Genomic DNA, 19560 nt, shown 5'->3' with positions numbered 1-19560 from the left:
CTCTACTGCTATACACTGCCACCTGCACACCCAGATTTACTGTTACTCGACGACTATCAAATTCATGCCCATCTACCTCACTTATTTCCATCATTTTCAGCACAGTAAGTCCTTCTGTCTCTAACAGGGCTCCTTATGTCCTCATCAGCCTAGAGCAGCCCCTAGGCAGAAGATAACTTCATCTGTCTTGCTAACATCTCCTGTGTTGTCCTGTGTATCGCACCTCACTCCATCACTCATCTTCATTATATTCTAAACCATAGCTGAACATATACTAATCTCTACACCATCAATATTTTATATTTATATTTCGAAGTTTGTTTTATGTGTATGCAAATATCTATATTTCTCCATGTTACTTTCAATATATTTATATTTCTTTATTTATCTATTATTTGTGGTTACTTTCTTCATATTTTCATATCTTTATTTAGGTTCCTTTCATTCTTAACGTAACAACTCATCATTTACTTAATATATAAATGTTTACCTTACCACAATTTTATGATTATGATCGCAAAGATCATAATGTCCAGGTTTGTGATAATAAATAAATAAATAAATAATAAATATACAAAAATCACTTAGCCTATCAACCTGCTAATCCTTAAGCCCTATCCCATAAACTCCCCCACCTAGAAGAGGGTGTAGCCCTCTAAGAGGATGCTAGCCTCTGGCTAGCAAAAAAAAAAAAAAAAAAAATGGTTGAAGCAAAAAGCAAAACAAAGTCTGACTCGAACGGGAATCAAATCCGGGACCCTTTGCATATACGTCGCATATTTTTCTCAGTCTGTCACGCCGTCACTTGATAAATTTGCGCGCCGTACGATATATGTGCCGAGTAGAAAACTTTAAAACGGTTTTTCTCCGTTATTTTTGGCCATTGCGCTCTCCCAGTTTGTAATATTAACTCTTTAAATGTTCACTACCACCACGCAAAAAGTGGCCCGGAAGTTCACTTACCAAAGTCTGCCTTCTCCTTGTAAGTTCAGTTGCCACTATACTCTGCATCCATTCCTCTACACCACAAAGAGACTAATTCGTCCACGTTTAAAATTAGTCCACGAATTGTCTTTTCTTACTACCATAGTCCATCTGTAATCAGAAAACTATACCGTCATTTGCTCCAGACGATTGCTACCCTGAATTTGCATGTCATACAATGTCAATTCTTCCTCAGAAATATTATGCAACTTCTATAATTTCAATTTGTATATGTTTTGAACAATTTTGTATTATTATTATTATTATTATTATTATTATTATTATTATTATTATTATTATTATTATTATTATTATTATTATTATTAAATATACTGCCTGTCGACATGTCCTGGGACTAATAAAAGGTTTTTCTTGCTGAGGTTCAGGTCTAAAATGTTTCTTTCACGTTTCTCAATCTTCAGCTTCTTCCTTTAAATAAAAATATTTTATTTTATTTTATTTTATAAGTTGTGCTCTTCTTCTTCTTACTCCTCGCTTTCCTTCCCTATTTCTCTCTATGGCGTTATGAAGAAGACAATTTCTTCGCAACGTGTGTCCAATCCACTTTGCTTTTCTGTGTGGGGTACTGGCTACCTTGTCTCCGCCCATTTAACTTTTCCATTTTCCTCCAACATCACATTTCGAAGTTCTAAATATTTCTGCTCTAATTCACATAATGTCCAAATCTCCGAACCGTACAGTCAAATACTCCACACATAGTATTTGACCAGCTTCTTCCTTAATTCAATGTTAAGCCTGGTAGTTAAGAATGATCTTTTTCTGTTGAATGCTTCTTTGGCTATGACAATTCTTAACCTGATCTCTTTGGTATACGTCTCTTATCAAAAGATTTTCCAGATATTTGAAATGATAGATCTCTTCAAGCTGTCTTTGTTCTACTCTAACTCATAAGGGCGTGTTTCTGCGGGACTTTAGACTTTTCGATGTTGATTTCCATTCCGCATAGTTTCTTAGTGTCAGCTATCTTATCCACCATTTATAGTTCTTCGGTTCTAGCGATAAGAACCATGTCATCTGCATACCTGACCTCGTTAATAATCCGCCTTCCAATCTTGAAATCTCCAAATTCCATTAATGCTTCCTTCACTAAGCATTCACTGTAAATATTGAAAAATTGAAGTGCTACACTACATCCTTGTCTGATTCTTGATCTAATCTCCACTTATTAGTTTCTCCTTGATTCAAGCGTAATTTCACTCTTTGTCCTATGTACAAGTTGAAGATCACTCGATCCTTTATGTATTCCTAGAGTTTCCTTTATGTATTCCTAATTCTTTTCAGGCGTTTGGTTCAATTGACCTGGTCGGAAGCTTTTTGCCAGTCGATGAAGCACAAACAGAACTCTTCTCTTACATCATGAACTCATTCTGACATAATTATCATAAACTCAATAGCATTTCTGGCACCTTTTCTTTCCAAAATTCAAACTGATCTTCGTCCAGTATCTCATCTTTCTTCCGAGGTAAGGGCGCGATGTCATTCAGAGCTAATTGCACCCAATTTGGTGTAGGAGTAGGTAATGGGAATAGAAAAGAACTTGTGGAAGCATTCGTTTCGCAGGCGTTCGGAATCAGAAATAATGGGCCCTACAGTTCAGAAGTATAGCCTGTCAGTCAGATATTGATGAGACGGAGTCTTTGCTCATTGTTGCGGCCAGTGCAGAAATTAAATAGAGTAGAATGAAAACAAAAGATGAGCTGAATAGAAAATGCGTCAATGTCCGCCCTCAGTCCCACCAGGCTAATGCCGGGATACTATATCATCAACTGCCCTTGTCATTACCCACCTTATCTCTATAAAGAGAAATTGAATTTTTTTAAAAATTAGACTGAACATGTGTTGTTTTTTTAGCATATTTATTTTTTGAATACAGTTCCTGGTACTGTATGTGCTTGTTATCTTCTTAATGCATCTATTAACAACTGTTTCATTATGTCAAAAAACAGTACATAACTCACTGTATGGTATATTAAGGTTAACTACGGTATTTTCTAATCACGTTGAGACCAATTTGGAAGCTAATTTTACGAACATGGCATGTGTATAAACAGTGAAGACGTTCTGTCTCCTATGTACTAGGCAACAGAAGTGAAACGCTCATGTTCATTTTGTGTTCACATTATTAAAGTGCAGTGTTTGTGAAACATGCGTAAGTTATATTGGGAGTCTTGAAAGCAGTTGTCATGAGGCTGTTTCTGTCCAATACATTTTGCTGCTTTCTAGTGGTGAGTAGACCAAATTCAAATATTTCCTTTATCCTTTGCGTTAACAAAGTTGTATTAATGAGCAGTTTTGTATGTATTCAAACGGTTATTTTTGTTATGCCCATCCATAGTCATTTCCATTTTAAACGTCACTAATCCCGAAATATATATTTAAATTCGCCTCGCAAACACACTATACTTTAATGTTGGTTGGGGCCACGTCGTAGATATCAGACACCCGTACAAATGAAATCAGTTGATATTGGTGGGTTCAAACATTTAATACTTACGTACTGACAGCATCTTATAGTGTGAAGAAATACATCAACTTCAATTAGATCCATTCCCTGGAAAACTTCTGGTAACGCTCATAATTACTTTCTGCATATATTCTCTTTATTTTATTAATATAATTTCATTAAGCTAAGTAGTGATGCATACCCAATTGGAAACGGCAAGAGCAGGGCAGTTGATAGATTTAGTATTCCGGCATTCGCCTGGTGGGACTGAGGGCAGACATTGGCCCCTTTTCTGTTCAGCTCATATTTTCTGTTTTCTGTCTACTTTATTGAACTTTTTCTGCATTGGCCGCAACAGCGAGCAAAGGCTCCGTCTCATCTTTTTGACAGGCCATACTTCTCCAGAATTGTAGGGCCCATTATTTATGATTCCGAACGCCTGCGAAACGAATGCTTCCACACGTTCGTTTCTATTTTCATTACCTACTCCTGCACCAAATTTGGTGCAATGACATCGCGCCCTTCCCTCGTTAGTTTCCAGTCGCCTATTCAGTATGTGCGCAATAATCTTTCCAGTGTGTGAAATATGGAAAATAATTCTGAGATCATTACATTTCTTTGCCTACTTTTTCTGAGGTAATGCATTGGCCAGTCTCTACTCATACAGATGTTGTTGTTAAGTGAAAACAGTACTTTCAATTAGAGATGCAAGGGCTCGAAAAAAACGGCTTCTTTGAAAAAACTCGGAGTTTTCTGCTTCGCTGTTTTGCTTGGAAAATTTTGGGCTTTTTTTGAAAATTTTGCTTTAAACTGATAAAGCAGACCATGTTTCGCTTCTCTACAACAACAACAACAAAAACTCATTTAATTAGTGGTTGATGCAGATAATAATATGAAACCTCGAAAATAAACCATGAATTTGAAAAAGATTTTTTTAAATTCTTAACATATTTACATTATGAATTTCAAAGGATTAACCAATATATGTAATAATATTTTAACCTCTTATATACAATAAGTACTTTGAAAAAATGATACACAAATAACTAGCAAAATTGTATGTAGTATTTTTACTTCAAAATATCACACACTCTCTTTTTGAAGCAAAATGAAGAAAAACATGAGATAAATCTGCACGTCAAGAGCTTCGTTTCGGGTGGTTCTGTACATTCTTGAAATTTTTCAGTTAAGCATATACATTGTATGAATATTTCGAACAAATTTTTCACTGATTGATAACGTAATAATCTGTTACCACCTATCGGGTGCTTCGGATCTGGAAAGTCTGTAAAGCTCCAAATTCTGTAATGCACTGACTGTTGTTTAAGCTTGTTCAGAATCGGGAAAGTATCGAATTTTCTGTTCATGGATCATATACGTAATAGACGGTTCATCTGAGCGTATGGTTTCCTAGGCTGTGGAATATATAACCACCATCACGGTTTACCCAGTCCTGAAGGTTTCTGAATTTTTAACAAGAAAATTCAAAATATCGTTACAAAACTTTTTTTTCTATGGAACACATTTAAAAATAGTGGAAGAATCAATCACTGTTCCAATTCACAAGAAAGATGACAAAATTGATTGTAATAATTATCGAGGTATTTCTCTTAACATTCTATTAATAAGATTGATCCCATACGCAGATGAAATTATTGCAGATTATCAGCGTGGATTTGGTAGAAATCAACCAGATATTTACCATTCGACAAATACTCGAAAAGAAATAGGCATATATTACCCAGTACATCAACTGTTTATTGATTTTAGAAAGGCTTACAACTCGGTAAGGAGGGAAACATTGCACAACATTCTTACAGAATTTGAAATACCGAAAAAAAACTAGATTTATTAAGTGTTTAAAAGAATCCCAGAGTAAAGTCCGAGTAGAAAAATGCGAGCTTCTACGTCGAGATTGGCCTAAAACAAGTATATGCGTTATCGCCGTTATTATTTAACTTTGTTCCGGAGTACACTATAAGAAAAATCAAAGATAGGAACCAGGGCCTAGAGTTGAATGGTATTCATCAGATTATGGCGTATGCTGATGATTTAAATCTGATAGGAGAACAATCGAAAGAAATGCAGAGGCCTTATTAAACGCTTACAGGGACATGAGTAAATGCAGAGAAATCTAAATACAAGAAAGTTCACAAGGATCGTAATACGGCAAATTATGAATGCGTTAAAATATCAATTATTACTTTCGACACAGTGGATACTTTCAAATAACTTGGATCAGTATTACCAGACCAAAATCATACCTACAAAGAAATTAAATGTCGACTGAAATCAGGAAATTCTTGTTATTATTCAGTTCAAAATATTTTGTAGCGAACTCTGTCAAGGAATTTAAAGCTTAAAATATATAAAATTATAATCATGCCTGTTATGCTTTATGGTTGTGAAACATGGTAGCTTACGCTGAGGGAAGAACGCACACTGAAATTATATGAGAATAAAATTCTGAGACTAATATTTGGACTCAGGAGGAAGGGGAATTAGGAATGGCGGAAACTTCATAAGGAGGAACTACATAATTTATACCTTTTACCAAACATCGTTCGAATCATCAAGTCTAGGAGGCTCAGGTGGGCAGGTCATGTAGCTAAAATGGAAGAAAGTAGTAACGCTTTCAAAGTTTTAACTAGAAATCCAATCGGGAAACGTCCATTAGGGAAACCTAGGTCCAGATGGGAGGACAATACTGTATTAAGATGGATCTAGCTGAAATAGGAATACAGAGTAGAAATTGGATTGAATTGGATAAGGACAGAAGTCAATGGAGAGCTTTTGTGGCCATAGGGAAAGAGAGAGAGAGAATACATTTAAGTTAAGCACAACTGCACAACAAACATGAGTGAGTGGTTAGCTTTCGCGTTTCTATCGTGAAGTCCGGGATTCAACCACGCATTCGACCATTTTGACAAAAGTTTTTCTTAATTCCATCTGTGAATGTAGAGATAGTGCGTGTACTGTGAGTCCTGGCCGACTTCCATTCTAATCGTTTTTTAATCTTTGTTATTACTAATTACCAGCAGTGATGGATTTGCGAAGAAGGTTAGGGCGGGGATGTCTTCCGGATTGAAGCCTCTACCCCGAAATTACGGAATTTCTAAAACAAACTAACATTATTTTTGCCTTTATTCATAAACTTCAAGCTGTCCTCAAATAAAAATTAGGAATTTTTAAGAAAAACAGCATAATAAGAAAAGCCCCTCCCAAAATACTTTTCTAAATCCGCCACTGATTATCAGTATAAAATGGTCTTCAAGGTTGTATTTGGAAGATTATAGCTGAATATACAAACGAAACGAAATATTTGTTATGCCTGTACTCATAAACTTAAGCTCTTCTTAAATAAAATTTAGGAATTTTTAGAAAAAACAAACATTATTCAGAAAAATCCCTCCCAAATATTTTTCTAAATCCGATACTGATTATTTCTATCAAATGTTATTCAAGGTTGTGTCCGGAAGATTACTGTTAAATTATTGCTCAGCTACAGTATAACGGAAATGTGGAAGTACGCTCTGACAGATATAATTATTGGAAACGTACGCTCTGATGGATATATTGAAAAAAAAAAAAAAAAAAAACAGGTTTAATTATGTGCTAGAAGCTAGAGTACTAAGTTCTAAGAAGTGAAACACGGATGACTAAAATAAATGATCTAGAGAAGAAAAAAGTTTCGGTAATTCAGAAGTTAAAATAAAGTTAAATAGCTTCTAAAATTGCCCTCAAATACTACGTATTTTATGTTTACTTTAATTCATAAACCATGTGCTCCATCCATCATGATGGTGAATTCCAGAGCGAAATATGGTATTTAGGTCATGGAATCTTTATTAACTTTAGAGTATACTATAAGAAAGCTATTTAGGCAGGAAAATCATGAATATGAAAAAAGCCAAAATTTCCAAAATTCTCGTTTTTTTTTCAAAAAAGCCGGCTTTTTATGTATATACAAAAAACCATCGATTCAAAAAAGCCGGCTTTTTTGCATCTCTACTTACAATGCACTGTGTCCTAAGCCCGTGAGCAAATCCGCTGGTATGTCGTCGTCTCCAGTGTTTTTTTTTTTTTTTTTTTTCATGTCGTTGATGGTTTGTACTACTTCACTTTTCAATATACTGGGTTCTTTTTCCTTTTCATCCACCTCTTCCTCTACTTAGATAACAATATTTCTTGTTAGGTTCTTTTGATCATACTGATCCTTTATGTGTTCCTTCCAGATTCTAAGGATTCTCTGATGGTCAGTGACTACGTGAGATTGTTGATCTTGAAATTCAAATGCGTATATACTTTTGTTAGATTTTCCTCCTTATTTTTGTGCTTTCTAACACATCAGATCATATCTACCGCGTCATTGAAGTTCTAGTATTTTTCACATATCTCTTTTCTTTACTTTTCTCTGGCTCTGTTAGTCTCTCTTCTTAATTCATTAATTAGCCTTGGGTATTCTTTGATGTCCGCGGTTATTCGTCCTTCTTTGTTCCTCCATCTTCGTAAGCGTTTTTAGTAACCCATGGTTTTCTCGGGTTTTCTCGATCCTTTTCCATCTTACCAATGTTATTGTGGAGCATATCTAGTAGAATTTTCTTAACTTTCCCAGCTATCTTCTGCATTGCCTATCATATCGTCCAACGCTCATTTTTCTTCAACTTCTTCTTTCACATCACAATGCATACGTCTTAGTACTTCTAAGTTCCATTTTAATTTTCTCCACCTATTTTCCTTGGTTGCCTTTAACCAAGCTTGTACTACCACCACTAGGAAATTGTGGTCTGAATCAATGTTTGCCCCTAGTGGTACCTTCACCTCCCATACAATATTCTTGAAACGATACTTGACGATGACGTAATTGATTTAGTAGTGTTTCTTATCTTCTGGATTTTTCCACGCATATAACTTGTTTTTAATTTTCTTAAACCACCATCATATCGTGTTGCTTACAGAAGCTGATGAGCATCTGGTCCCGTGTGTTTCTTCTCCGTAGTCCAAACCATCTCACCACACTGTTGAAATCTACCCGTCACTATGGTGTTGACCTTACATCTTACCTCCTGATACAATATGTCACTAATCAAGTAATAAATTACTTTTACTTCATTGTCAGCATGGTTATTATTGATATATATATATATATATATATATATATATATATATATATATATATATATATATATATATATATATATATATATATACTTTTATTATAATAGTGTATTTGCATTTAGCTTTCCAAACCTCAAGCATTTCTCTGCGGTTTTGGCTATTTCGTTTATCATTACTATCGCAATACCTTTCTCTACCTTAACGCCACCCGAAAGAATATTGTGTAATTTTCCGATACTATCTCACCTTTTTCTGATAATCACATTTCACTCAAACCCACTATGTTCACTTTAAATTTATTCATTTCCTCTTTTAAATTTTAAATTTTATCCACACTTCGTAAACTTTGTATGTTCCAGATTCCTATGCTTTCCTCCTTCGATAATTATCTGCGGAGTAGATCCCACCCGGAGATCTGAACAGAAGACTATTTTAAATATAGAACATTCTACCTCAGGAAGAACTTTGTATGGCAGCTGCAAAATGTTTTCTTTTTGAATGAAAATTGTGATTATACACAAAAGAAAATATTTTTTTTAAAAAATAGAGTTAATTTACGTACTTTAAAACAATTTATATCAATATACACGGTGTATGTACGTGCATTAACTTATCGTCTGTTTTTCCACAGTCCAAATGCATTTGCTGAGGAATCAAAGCTTTAATCTAATTACCAGAATTAATTAAACCAAGAATTTAATCTAAAACCATTTACAGAAATGTAAAGCTATTAAATTGATTATTTTCGTTATTATTAAATATTATTATTATTATTATTATTATTATTATTATTATTATTATTATTATTATTATTATTATTATTATTATTATTATTATTATTATTATTATTATTATTTGGAACGTGAATTTTATGTACTTTTTTTTAGCTAGATTAACACAATTTATTTTCTATAGACTGATAGCAACCAAGCAACTTGAGATTGTGACTGGAGGTTGGGTTATGAACGATGAAGCGAATACTCATTATTTTGCTATATTAAATCAAATGATCGAGGGCCATGAATGGTTGCAAGTGAATCTTGGCATTAAACCCAGGTAAGTTAGTGTTGCACGATATTTTACACAGAAATTAGAGATATAGTGGCAATATGAGAAGTGCGAGGCCTACGCTGAGCAAATACAGCGATTTGGTTGTAACGTCCCAAGCGAGATGAAGACTAGTAATAATATATAATACAATGCTATATACGTGGTTCCTGAGAGTAGATTATTATGAATAAGCATCTCCAATATTTCAAATTCTAATCGGACTTCATCTTCTGGTAGTAACATATTCCAAATTTTACGTATTTTTATTTTTTCTTACATTTTTAATATTTTGAAAATCCTTACGCATGCCTTGCCAAGCTTATCCTTAGATAATAACTTTCAAAGAAACGGAAAGCTTTTGTCCGGTGTGGAAAGTGGTTATTCATTTAAGTGACCTAAAAATAATAATTTGTAAATATAAGCTAGCTAACTGGCAACATGAAACCTGTAAATTTAATCTATACGTTCATCCTCTCTCAAGTTTATAGATGTTTTCGAAAGTTTGACAGAAGATATATATCCAAAGATTTTCAAGAAATGAAAAATATAACGCAAAATAAAATTGTATAAAATTGACAATCTGTTACTGTGAGAAGAAGTTCAATTTTGCTTTTGAAAAATTGCAGATAATTATTCATAGTATGTCTTCTCAGAAGCCATTGAAGTGAATGTTATAAATATATTGAGTAATTAAAATTTTCAAATCTTTTGACAACTTTTCATCATGAGAATTTTAAAAATGTCTTGTAAATTAGAAAGAAATTAAAATGATGGATTAATTATGTAATCATCGGATAATATGTTTCGACTCTTATGTACCGAAATTTTATATAAAATTTTATTTGTTTTGTTGATAAAATATTTCCGCTAGTATTAAAAGATTATTTATATTAAGTTCACTCTCTTTTTAAGTATTTGTGCCTTTTACAAATTATTTCTAAAATTATGTTTTCTAAGTTAACCTTGAATCTCGGACAGAAAACTTAACTTAGCCCTTGTCGTTTCCATGCAATTATGGTTATTTGTTTATAAAGATTTACTTGAAAACACTTCTGGTAAGCCAATGCACAGTGAATTTTAGAACCTTTTGTGCAACATGCAACTTAACTAGTTTTTCTTAATCACAAACATACTTAAAAACATAACATTGAAGTAATGTGCATTAGATATGTCAGAAATTAGCAATGATAATATTGAACCTGATTCAAAATCACAAAATTCCTCAAATACTTGCAGACTAATGAATACTTCATTCTGAAGTCAATTTTATGATAATCTACGTACTTAATTTTGTAACAAGTGATCTGCAGAATATAAGAAAGTAATATTTAAGTGTCGTTACATAGAGTTTTATTTAAAACATTGGGTGCCTACTTCTCTTTGAAATGCTCTATATTCTAACACACATCTGGAATTTAATCAAACAAACGCTGATTTTCGTAGACTAACTAAGATATTTATTTAGAGACAAAGTATATTTATTTGAATATGTGTGTACGGTTGTCAAAATATACCATTTGAAAAAGGCAGATAGTCAAGACTTTTTGAATAAACTGTACCTACAAATTCTCCGAATGAAAGTTTTTTCTTCTATATTTATATTAAAATATAATGTTCAAAATCCACGAAAAATAAATTTCTATTGACTTTAGGATTTCAGTATTCACTAAGCTTGGGTGTTGTTTGATACATTTGAGGTAACTGATAAACAAAAAATACGATTTTATAATTAAATACCGCGTTACTTCATATGACTTTATTCTAAAATTATTGTCTCAGGCATAAATGGCATCTTTTACTCCAGAAATAGCTGGTCCATCGATCCATTTGGCCATTCTCCAACGATGGCATATTTACTAAATAAGATGGGATTTGAGAACATGGTAATTCAAAGGATCCATTACAAAATCAAAGAATTTTTGTATAAAACAAAAAGTTCGCAATTTCTGTGGCGTCAAATATGGGGTAAGTAATAAAGAATTCGAAATGTAATGGGAATTAATTTACTTGACAATTTAAACATTATATAACCTACGATTAGCCAAGTGGTTATGCAGCGTCTGTGTTTACTGTTCCACATTCGATTTCCAGTTAAGTCTATGTGGTTCGAATTTTACATTGGACTGTAGGCACAATTGCATGTAAATAAGATTATTCATAAATTGAGAAGTTTCTAGCGCTGAATACAAAATCTTCAGTAGTTTTTTCTTTTAAGTTTTTACTTTGAAATTGTATGAGAGAAAGTAGTTTATCAATCAATTTTCATTCATTTAACTTTCGAAGACAACATTTCTAATAGCATTTTTTGCATAGCCAATGCAATTAATATTATTGCTTTTGTTCGTAAAAATATAGGATGAATAATTATAAAAGCTTGAAATCAAAAATTTTAGGTTTTGATCCGACGTTTTGATAATGTTAACATTGTTGTCTTTTAAAATATAAATTCCTCAACTTTCCACATCAAGGTTAAGACTTAACTAGCATTTCGTTTGGGTTTAATTGTCTTTTGAGAGATCAAGATGACTGATTTTGAGAGTTTAAAATTAATGAAAACTCGAAGTAAAATTAGAAAACTCGAAGTAGACTTTAATTGCTTAAGTGCTTAAGTGCTGAGTGATTTAATACAGTAAACTTTACGTATATATATATTGAATTTTAGTGAGACAGGTAGATAACGAAAATTAACATACATTTAGAATTAATATGTAAGCTACTTGCAAACTGTCTAGATTAGCAGCGGCGTACGGAAAGAGGACGGGTCACCTGATTTTAAGCCGCTCTTCTACAAGATTTATAGACAAATATAAATTTACTATATTCTGATGTGAATAAAAAATGCGAATATTTTGAAATGATATGTGCTTAAGTTCTTATACATTAGTATCTGACAACGATGGATGTATAGGCATAAGTTTCACAATCAAATTTCAGAAGTAAGTGGTACTTCTGCAAAGATACTTCTATAAGAAAAAAATAGAAATCCGTAATCTACATTTTATCTTTACCTTGTACATTTTAATTATGTAATTGTAATTTTCTTCTTAATAATTTCAGATGAAACGAATTCAACAGATATATTTTGTCATTTGATGCTCTTCAACGGCTATGGTACTAGATACACTTGCGGACCAGATATTTACCAATGTTCGCGGTTTGACTTTGCAATAAGAAAGGCAAGAACATGGAAACAGTGGTTTATGGGAGTAAAACAACTGCCGAACATTTCAAACAAGAATATTGGTGAAATGTAAGCCTGTTACTTAATTAATTTGCATTGCTTTTATCTCGAACCTAGTAATTTCCAAGATTAGTTCCCACACTTGAAGTTGGGTAATTACGCGTAATAAAAGGTTTTCGATGTGATGCATAAAATACTCGTAAAATATGTGATGTAAAAACTAGAAACAAGCCTACATATTATACTAAAACGTATTTTGCGTTGTTTACTGTTTGGTTTGGCACAAATTAAAAGGCTTTAAAGGGTTTCTTTCAAAGCCAGAAAAGCCATTGTAAAACGAGGGACAATTTTCAATACAACAAATGCAACAACAGTCCTTATTTTTGATATCCATGCGGCTTCGCAATCACCACGTCTGACTTTCTGCACTTACAAAAATCCATTCCACTTCGCACTTGCTGTAAGCAGTTGTGTTGGTTTCAATTTTCAATGTTTTGTCCGCTTCGCAGTCTGCAACAAAGGTACAACAATAACAAATATTAGCTACACGCTAAATATGTTCCTTTCCACAGTTTTTCTTATTAATATAAACTCTGAAGGTTCGGTTTGCTTCAGTAGATGGAACCAGCAGGTTTAAAGAAATCGTATTCTGTGTTCTGCTATTGAATTGTTTTAGTTTTTTTAAAGGATTTTTTGCATCTGCGTAAAGAACTGTTTTTCTACGTGACGTAAATTATTACTAAACTATGTGTAATTTACGTCAAATATTTATCAAGTATATTACCTTGCCTATACTGCCTAAGTAATTAATCGATTTGGGAAATATATCAGGTTGTTTAAGAAATATTGGGCCTTTGGAGGTCAAAATTTAGAATGCATTTATTATGATTTGAAAATAACATGAAATTACATATGCACCATTTTGTTCGATGAACTTCTTCCATTTTTCTGGCAACACCATAATCGCTGTAGAATTTCTGTGGTTACTGGTCAAAACATTGTGACAGATAGTTTTCACAAGCCTATTTAAAACTAACTTAAAGACCGAAACAAATGATAGTCTGACGCTGCCAGGTCCGGGCTATACTGTGTCCGGCATTAAAATCTCCCAGCCAAGTTCTCTCAGTTTCTGACGGTTTGTTAAACATGTATGCGGTCTGGCATTGTCAGTGATATGTAAGACACCCTTTCTGTTCATGAATTTCGGCTGGATTGTTTGAATTGTTAGGTACATTCCCGCTAATTGTCGACAGTACAGATCTAAATCTATTGTTCTACCCGGCGGAAGCAGGTGGTGTCCGATGTTCTTCGAATCCCACTAAACGCACAGCATAACCTTCTTTAGCATCAGTGTAAGGTTTGTCACAAACTGTGAAGCTCCTCGCTCCAACTACAATCTTTTTTTACACATCGTTGATGTAGGTTTATCCACTTTTCATCACATCGTGATCAATCACTTCAGAAATGGTTTGATTTCGTTACGTTTCAAAAGAGATTCACAGATAGAAATTCTATCGACTAATTGTTTCTGAGAGAGATCATGCAGCAGGCAAACGGTGAGCTTCTTTTTATAGCCAGCTTTCTTCAAGTGGTTTAATACTGTTTGGTGATGGATTGACGATGTCATGACTGCTTACATTGCCAGTCTTGCTTGACTTTTGCCAGAATATCATCCATTTTTACTGTGATTGGTCGTCCATTGCGAGAAACATTTCGAACATCGAAATTTCCAGAATGAAAGCGACTAAACCATCTTTGGCGGTTGCTTTTGATAAAGTATCTTGCACAAGTTTCTTCAGGACCTGTGGAGTATTTGCGCCTTCATCGAAATAAAATTTAGAATGTATCGTAGATTTCCGAAAATTTTGCTCGCTTTTCCGATGCAATACCTTACGTCCAATTATAAGAATTCCACATGTTTTTCAGATCCACTAGCTTCGACTGTCACTTGTAAAGTAACGTTAGGCCTGACCTACTGCGACTTATAATGCCCTGAGATTTGAGACATTACATCATCTCGTGCACAAGGTCCTCACTAAATTTTAGTGTATCTGATATTATTGAGTTTTGGATCATATTTACATGAGCTTTGAAAGATTAATATTAGATAATTTGAGATTGTGTATATTTAATAATAATACAAACTGGTTCGCTTCAAGTAATACTCGTAAGTTTAATGTTAGTTTAACGTGCCTTAATTAATCAATAATTTGGTATGAACAAGACGTTAGGGTATGTAACGTTTTATGCTCGTTTTTGATGTTCAAAACCATATAAAAATAAAGTTTTGCTCTTCAGCATAAGACAATATTGATGCATCTCTCAATGATGCGTATAAAAAACAAAATTGAAAGAGAGTGGTTTGCATTTATACGGTTTGCATTTTAGGTGCATTAGTGCTGCTACTACATTCAATAACATCGAGAATATGGCAGAAAACTTCTACTTCTTAATATAGAAAAGCAACTTTATATCTGAACCACTCCTACCATCTCGTATTGCCGAGAGTTAATTGCATTCACTTGATATCGTTAGAGTTCGTATTTGCATAATAGCTATGAGTTTGTGCACTTAACAGTACTTGACTCAACTTCTTTTATATCTTTGTGGGCAAGTGACGGACGAGAGGGAAAGAAAAGGAGAATGAATGTTAAAACTCACTTTTCGCAAATATAAGCAAAAATGAACGTATTAGTGATGCATACAATTTGTATTCTAGTTATTTTCACAGGGGAAGGTAGAATGTTATTTTAAGATATTCCGAGTTTATTTTCAACCCTCCTATAAAACTTAAGTAGTATGCATTGTTATCTTATTTTATTGCAAGTGTTAATGGGGAATGTGATAGTGCTTTTGTTTTTAATTCATTAAATGAAATGGAACATGGGTAATTATTAAAATATGCAGTATTTTATGCCTTACAGTACATTTCATTCGTACTATTTACTAAGATCAGTGTAGAAGTTTGGAATTAAAATAACTTTTTAACTTACTTTCAGCAGTAATTGTTTATTATGCTTGAATGATAATAAACAAAATACTACTACTACTACTACTACTACTACTACTACTACTACTACTAATAATAATAATAATAATAATAATAATAATAATAATAATAATAATAATAATAATAATAATAATAGCGAACGTAAACTTGATTCAATAAATACGAAAATGGAAAAGAAAGTGTTTTCTTGACCGTACTTAATAAACATTGAAATTATATACAGCTTCGATATTTATAGAGTACGGTCAAGAAAACACTTTCCTCTCTATTTTCGTATTTATTTAAAAGTGTGCGTGTGTGTGTGTGTGTATGTGTGTGTGTGTGTAAGTGTGTGTGTGTGTGTGTAGGTGTGTGTGTGTAGGTTTGTTTATCTCGGTATAACAAACGGTTCTGCGAACTCGAAATATTTTAACAACTGGTTCGCTCGAACTGGCTTAATAGCACCACTGTGTGTGTCTGAGAGAAAGAAAAGTTTTATTAATCACAGCATTGAGATTAAAAGGAAAACTAAATAATTTGGCCGAGAAATTGTCTGCGGAATAAATATTTCTAAATTAATCTTGAGAAATTTTCTGTACGTTAAAATTTACTATGTTCACATGTTTTTTTCTGTCTAGGGCAAATCTCTTAGTATACCAGTACCGGAAAAAAGCTAGTTGGTTCCGAACGAATGCAATTTTGGCTACAATTGGAGATGATTTTAGATTTGCCGAAGAAGCTGAGTGGGATAAACAATTTAAAAATTACGAGAAGCTTATTTCCTATATCAACAAGAGGTCGGAAAAGTATGGAATAAAGGTACGGTGTTATAGTTCAGTATTTGTGATTTCGTAACATGTTCAAATGTAGTTAGTACTTAAATTATAAAAATTCATCGTAACAGTTCTATTCATTTGTTGATTATCTTGAAGAAGTAACTATAGGTGAATTAAATCAATGAAAATGCAATACATGAGAGATATACTTTTCCTATTTTTGCTTTCTGTCTTAAATATTACACATTACATAATGCATGGAGCATAACAACATGAAATATTTTCTTTCCCTCGTTTTTCGTGCCAAGTTTGATTTTATTGTAATACATTATAGTTTTTGGATTTAAGAAAATCTTCATATCGATATTTATTTTCTCCTTAGATGGCATTCAGCGACTGTGTGTTAGGTTCGTTTATTATTTATACAACTTTTCTATCTAGAGGTGTAATTGAAGGTTTGTGGGCTCGAGAAATGTGAACCGTATCATCTTAAAACATGACGGTATCATCTAGCTAATATTGTGTATTTCTGTCTTTTACTGATCTTGAAACTTATTTTGTTTCACAGCGTTATATCTACATTCTTATTGATGTTTTTTTCTTATACTACTGTAATTAGTTTTTGTTTCATAAGCATAATGCATCAGTGCTTAGTCCTCAAGAATAGCTGTTAATATGTACAGATTGATATCAATATATGTTGAATAGCAGTCATTCCAACTGGTAGACGTGTGACATATTGCTATACTTTCTTCAGCAGTGGCGTACACAAAATTTATTAAAGACGGTTTCAAGCACCTAAGCTCATATCGTTTCCGAATATTTATGAACTTTTATACATGTTTTAATATGCTAAATGATATTTTTTAAAAATAATATCTTCTTGAAGAGAGAGGGATTACAAGTCCGAAAACCACGCCCTTGCGTATGCTTCGGGTTAAAGTCGAAGTAAACAAAACAGTATGGCTGTGTGTGGATTTCTTTCCACTGGACACTTTACTGTTAGCTCCTTGGTGGCATATACGTCGCCTAACTCTTGTTAAGTCCGCTAAAAATAGTTTGAATATATGGAACTGTAGAAATAATATAGTCTCTCGAAATGTGTAACATATCTGTCAAAGCCCTTTATTATTTGAAATAACAGATGTATTTTTGAGCAGAGATACTCTGGAATCGCTGTTAGTTTCATACTTCACAAAGGAAAATCAATTGAACAAATTCTGGTATATCATATGCTTAAAAATGAAAAAAATCCTCGCCAATTTCGTAGAAATTTCGATCACGTTGGTTTGTTATTATAGATTAATCTCTGAATTACGACTTCCATCCTTAGTGATTATACGAAATAAAATAAACAAAAACCAATAGGAAAGAAATGTAGTTGTACAATACGGTATGACCAAATAAATTTTATAGGTATAGAAATATTACCTATTCAAATTATATCTTTACTTCTATTTTATGATCTTTTCTCCAGATTCAATTTGCTACATTAGATGACTATTTCAAATTTGTTCAAGAACAAATATCGGACACCCGTCATTCTTTCAGAAACAAAAGAGAGAAGTTTTCTTTTTATGGCAGTAATCCGACGAAACCAGCTTTTCCAACGTTATCTGGAGACTTTTTCACCTACGCAGATCAAGATAATGAGTATTGGAGTGGATATTACACATCTAAGCCATTTTATAAAAGACAGAGCAGAGTGCTAGAAGCTTACCTTAGGTAGGTAAAACTTTGTCTATAGAGATCCTTAGCTACATGTATCATAAAATGAGTTCAGATCAACTTCTATTACTGTCATTTGAAAGGGGAATATTTTCGTTTTCACACTAAACCACAGTCTATATTTATTCGAAGAAAATGTGGAAAATTCCTACCCCATCCTTCAAAGAGGAAAATGATAATATAAAAGTAAGATATATATCTGAAAATCAGAAATAATTTCCTGCCTCCATCGCTTGGGCAAATTACAATTCTCTGGTGCACAATTCAGCAGAAGGTGAATCAAAGAAGCCATCCTGCACATGGACCAGCTCATCACAAGCGTGCATCTAGAATTTTTTGTTAAGAGAGGACCATTTTAGGGGAGTCCAATAGTACAAGACGTTACGTCTGTGTAGTATTTAACCGGTGTTATTTTACAACTAAAAAAGAGAATAAAATACAGGACTAAATTGTTTTTTATAAGAAAAGAAACAGCACACATGAAGTGGAAGATCAAATCTTTATGCTACATCAACTAGTTCTCTAATAAACAAGTATAGCTTTAGTAGGAAAGTGCATAAATGTACGTAGAGCTACGAAGTTTTGGAGAGAGCAGATCTGGTGGACCCGCCGCATGGGTGCGCCTCATGGTTGCGAACCGTCGTACCCACAGATAGCTGTATAACAAGTGAAACAATTGGTAATTCAAAGGTGCAATGGCCAGAAAACTTGGGGATGCACTAGCGTTTCTTAGCATAGTCTGGTAATATGTTCTCATGGCTGACTTTAGAACAAGTTGTTTTGCGTTTTCCTAAGACAGAATAATATATCTGCAATTCGCTAGCACTAGCTTCACGGTTTTTATTTATTTTTAATGTACATTTTCCACTTACTGTGTGTAATCAATACATTGATCGTCTGGCCTGATAGCAAACAGTTCTCGATGCACAATGCCCCGAGCAAACTACTTAAGAAAAACCTGGCAATCTTCTTCTAATTCAGCAGTGATTTACGTTTATTTATGAACGTGTTCCATAAAGAATCAATTTCTCATCGTATACCAGCATTCTCTCCAGAAACAGATCCTTCCACGGTCACGGTTACGGTAATGTAGTTTTATGTGTAAAGTATCGAACTGACTCCATGAATAAGATGGCATAAAGAATATGTACCGATGAGCAGGTGATTTGTTGGGTATTACTATTGTTTTGTTATATATGAAAGTCTACATCTGCAACTGTCGCAGAGTAGCTGATGATGGCTTCATTACAAACTCTTGAAATATATATTA

General features: G+C 33.3%; 1 protein-coding gene across 3 annotated transcripts in view; it reads left to right on the top strand.

Annotated features, from left to right (window-relative positions):
• LOC145668287 (alpha-mannosidase 2-like) overlaps positions 1-19560 on the top strand; it is a 171786-nt gene that overhangs the window by 121907 nt on the left and 30319 nt on the right. For all 3 annotated transcript variants that reach the window (XM_081736010.1, XM_081736011.1, XM_081736009.1), the window contains exons 6-10: positions 9482-9622; positions 11421-11581; positions 12674-12866; positions 16425-16605; positions 18040-18287. In XM_081736010.1, coding sequence (XP_081592136.1) covers positions 9482-9622; positions 11421-11581; positions 12674-12866; positions 16425-16605; positions 18040-18287 — 924 coding nt within the window. The remainder of the gene's footprint in view (positions 1-9481; positions 9623-11420; positions 11582-12673; positions 12867-16424; positions 16606-18039; positions 18288-19560) is intronic.

This window comes from Thermobia domestica, chromosome 13, assembly GCF_964235325.1.
Source record: "Thermobia domestica chromosome 13, izTheDome1.hap1.1, whole genome shotgun sequence".
In the NCBI taxonomy this organism is placed as follows: domain Eukaryota; kingdom Metazoa; phylum Arthropoda; class Insecta; order Zygentoma; family Lepismatidae; genus Thermobia; species Thermobia domestica.
Note: the sequence above shows the minus strand (reverse complement) of the source record. Positions and strands in the feature narration are given on the sequence as shown.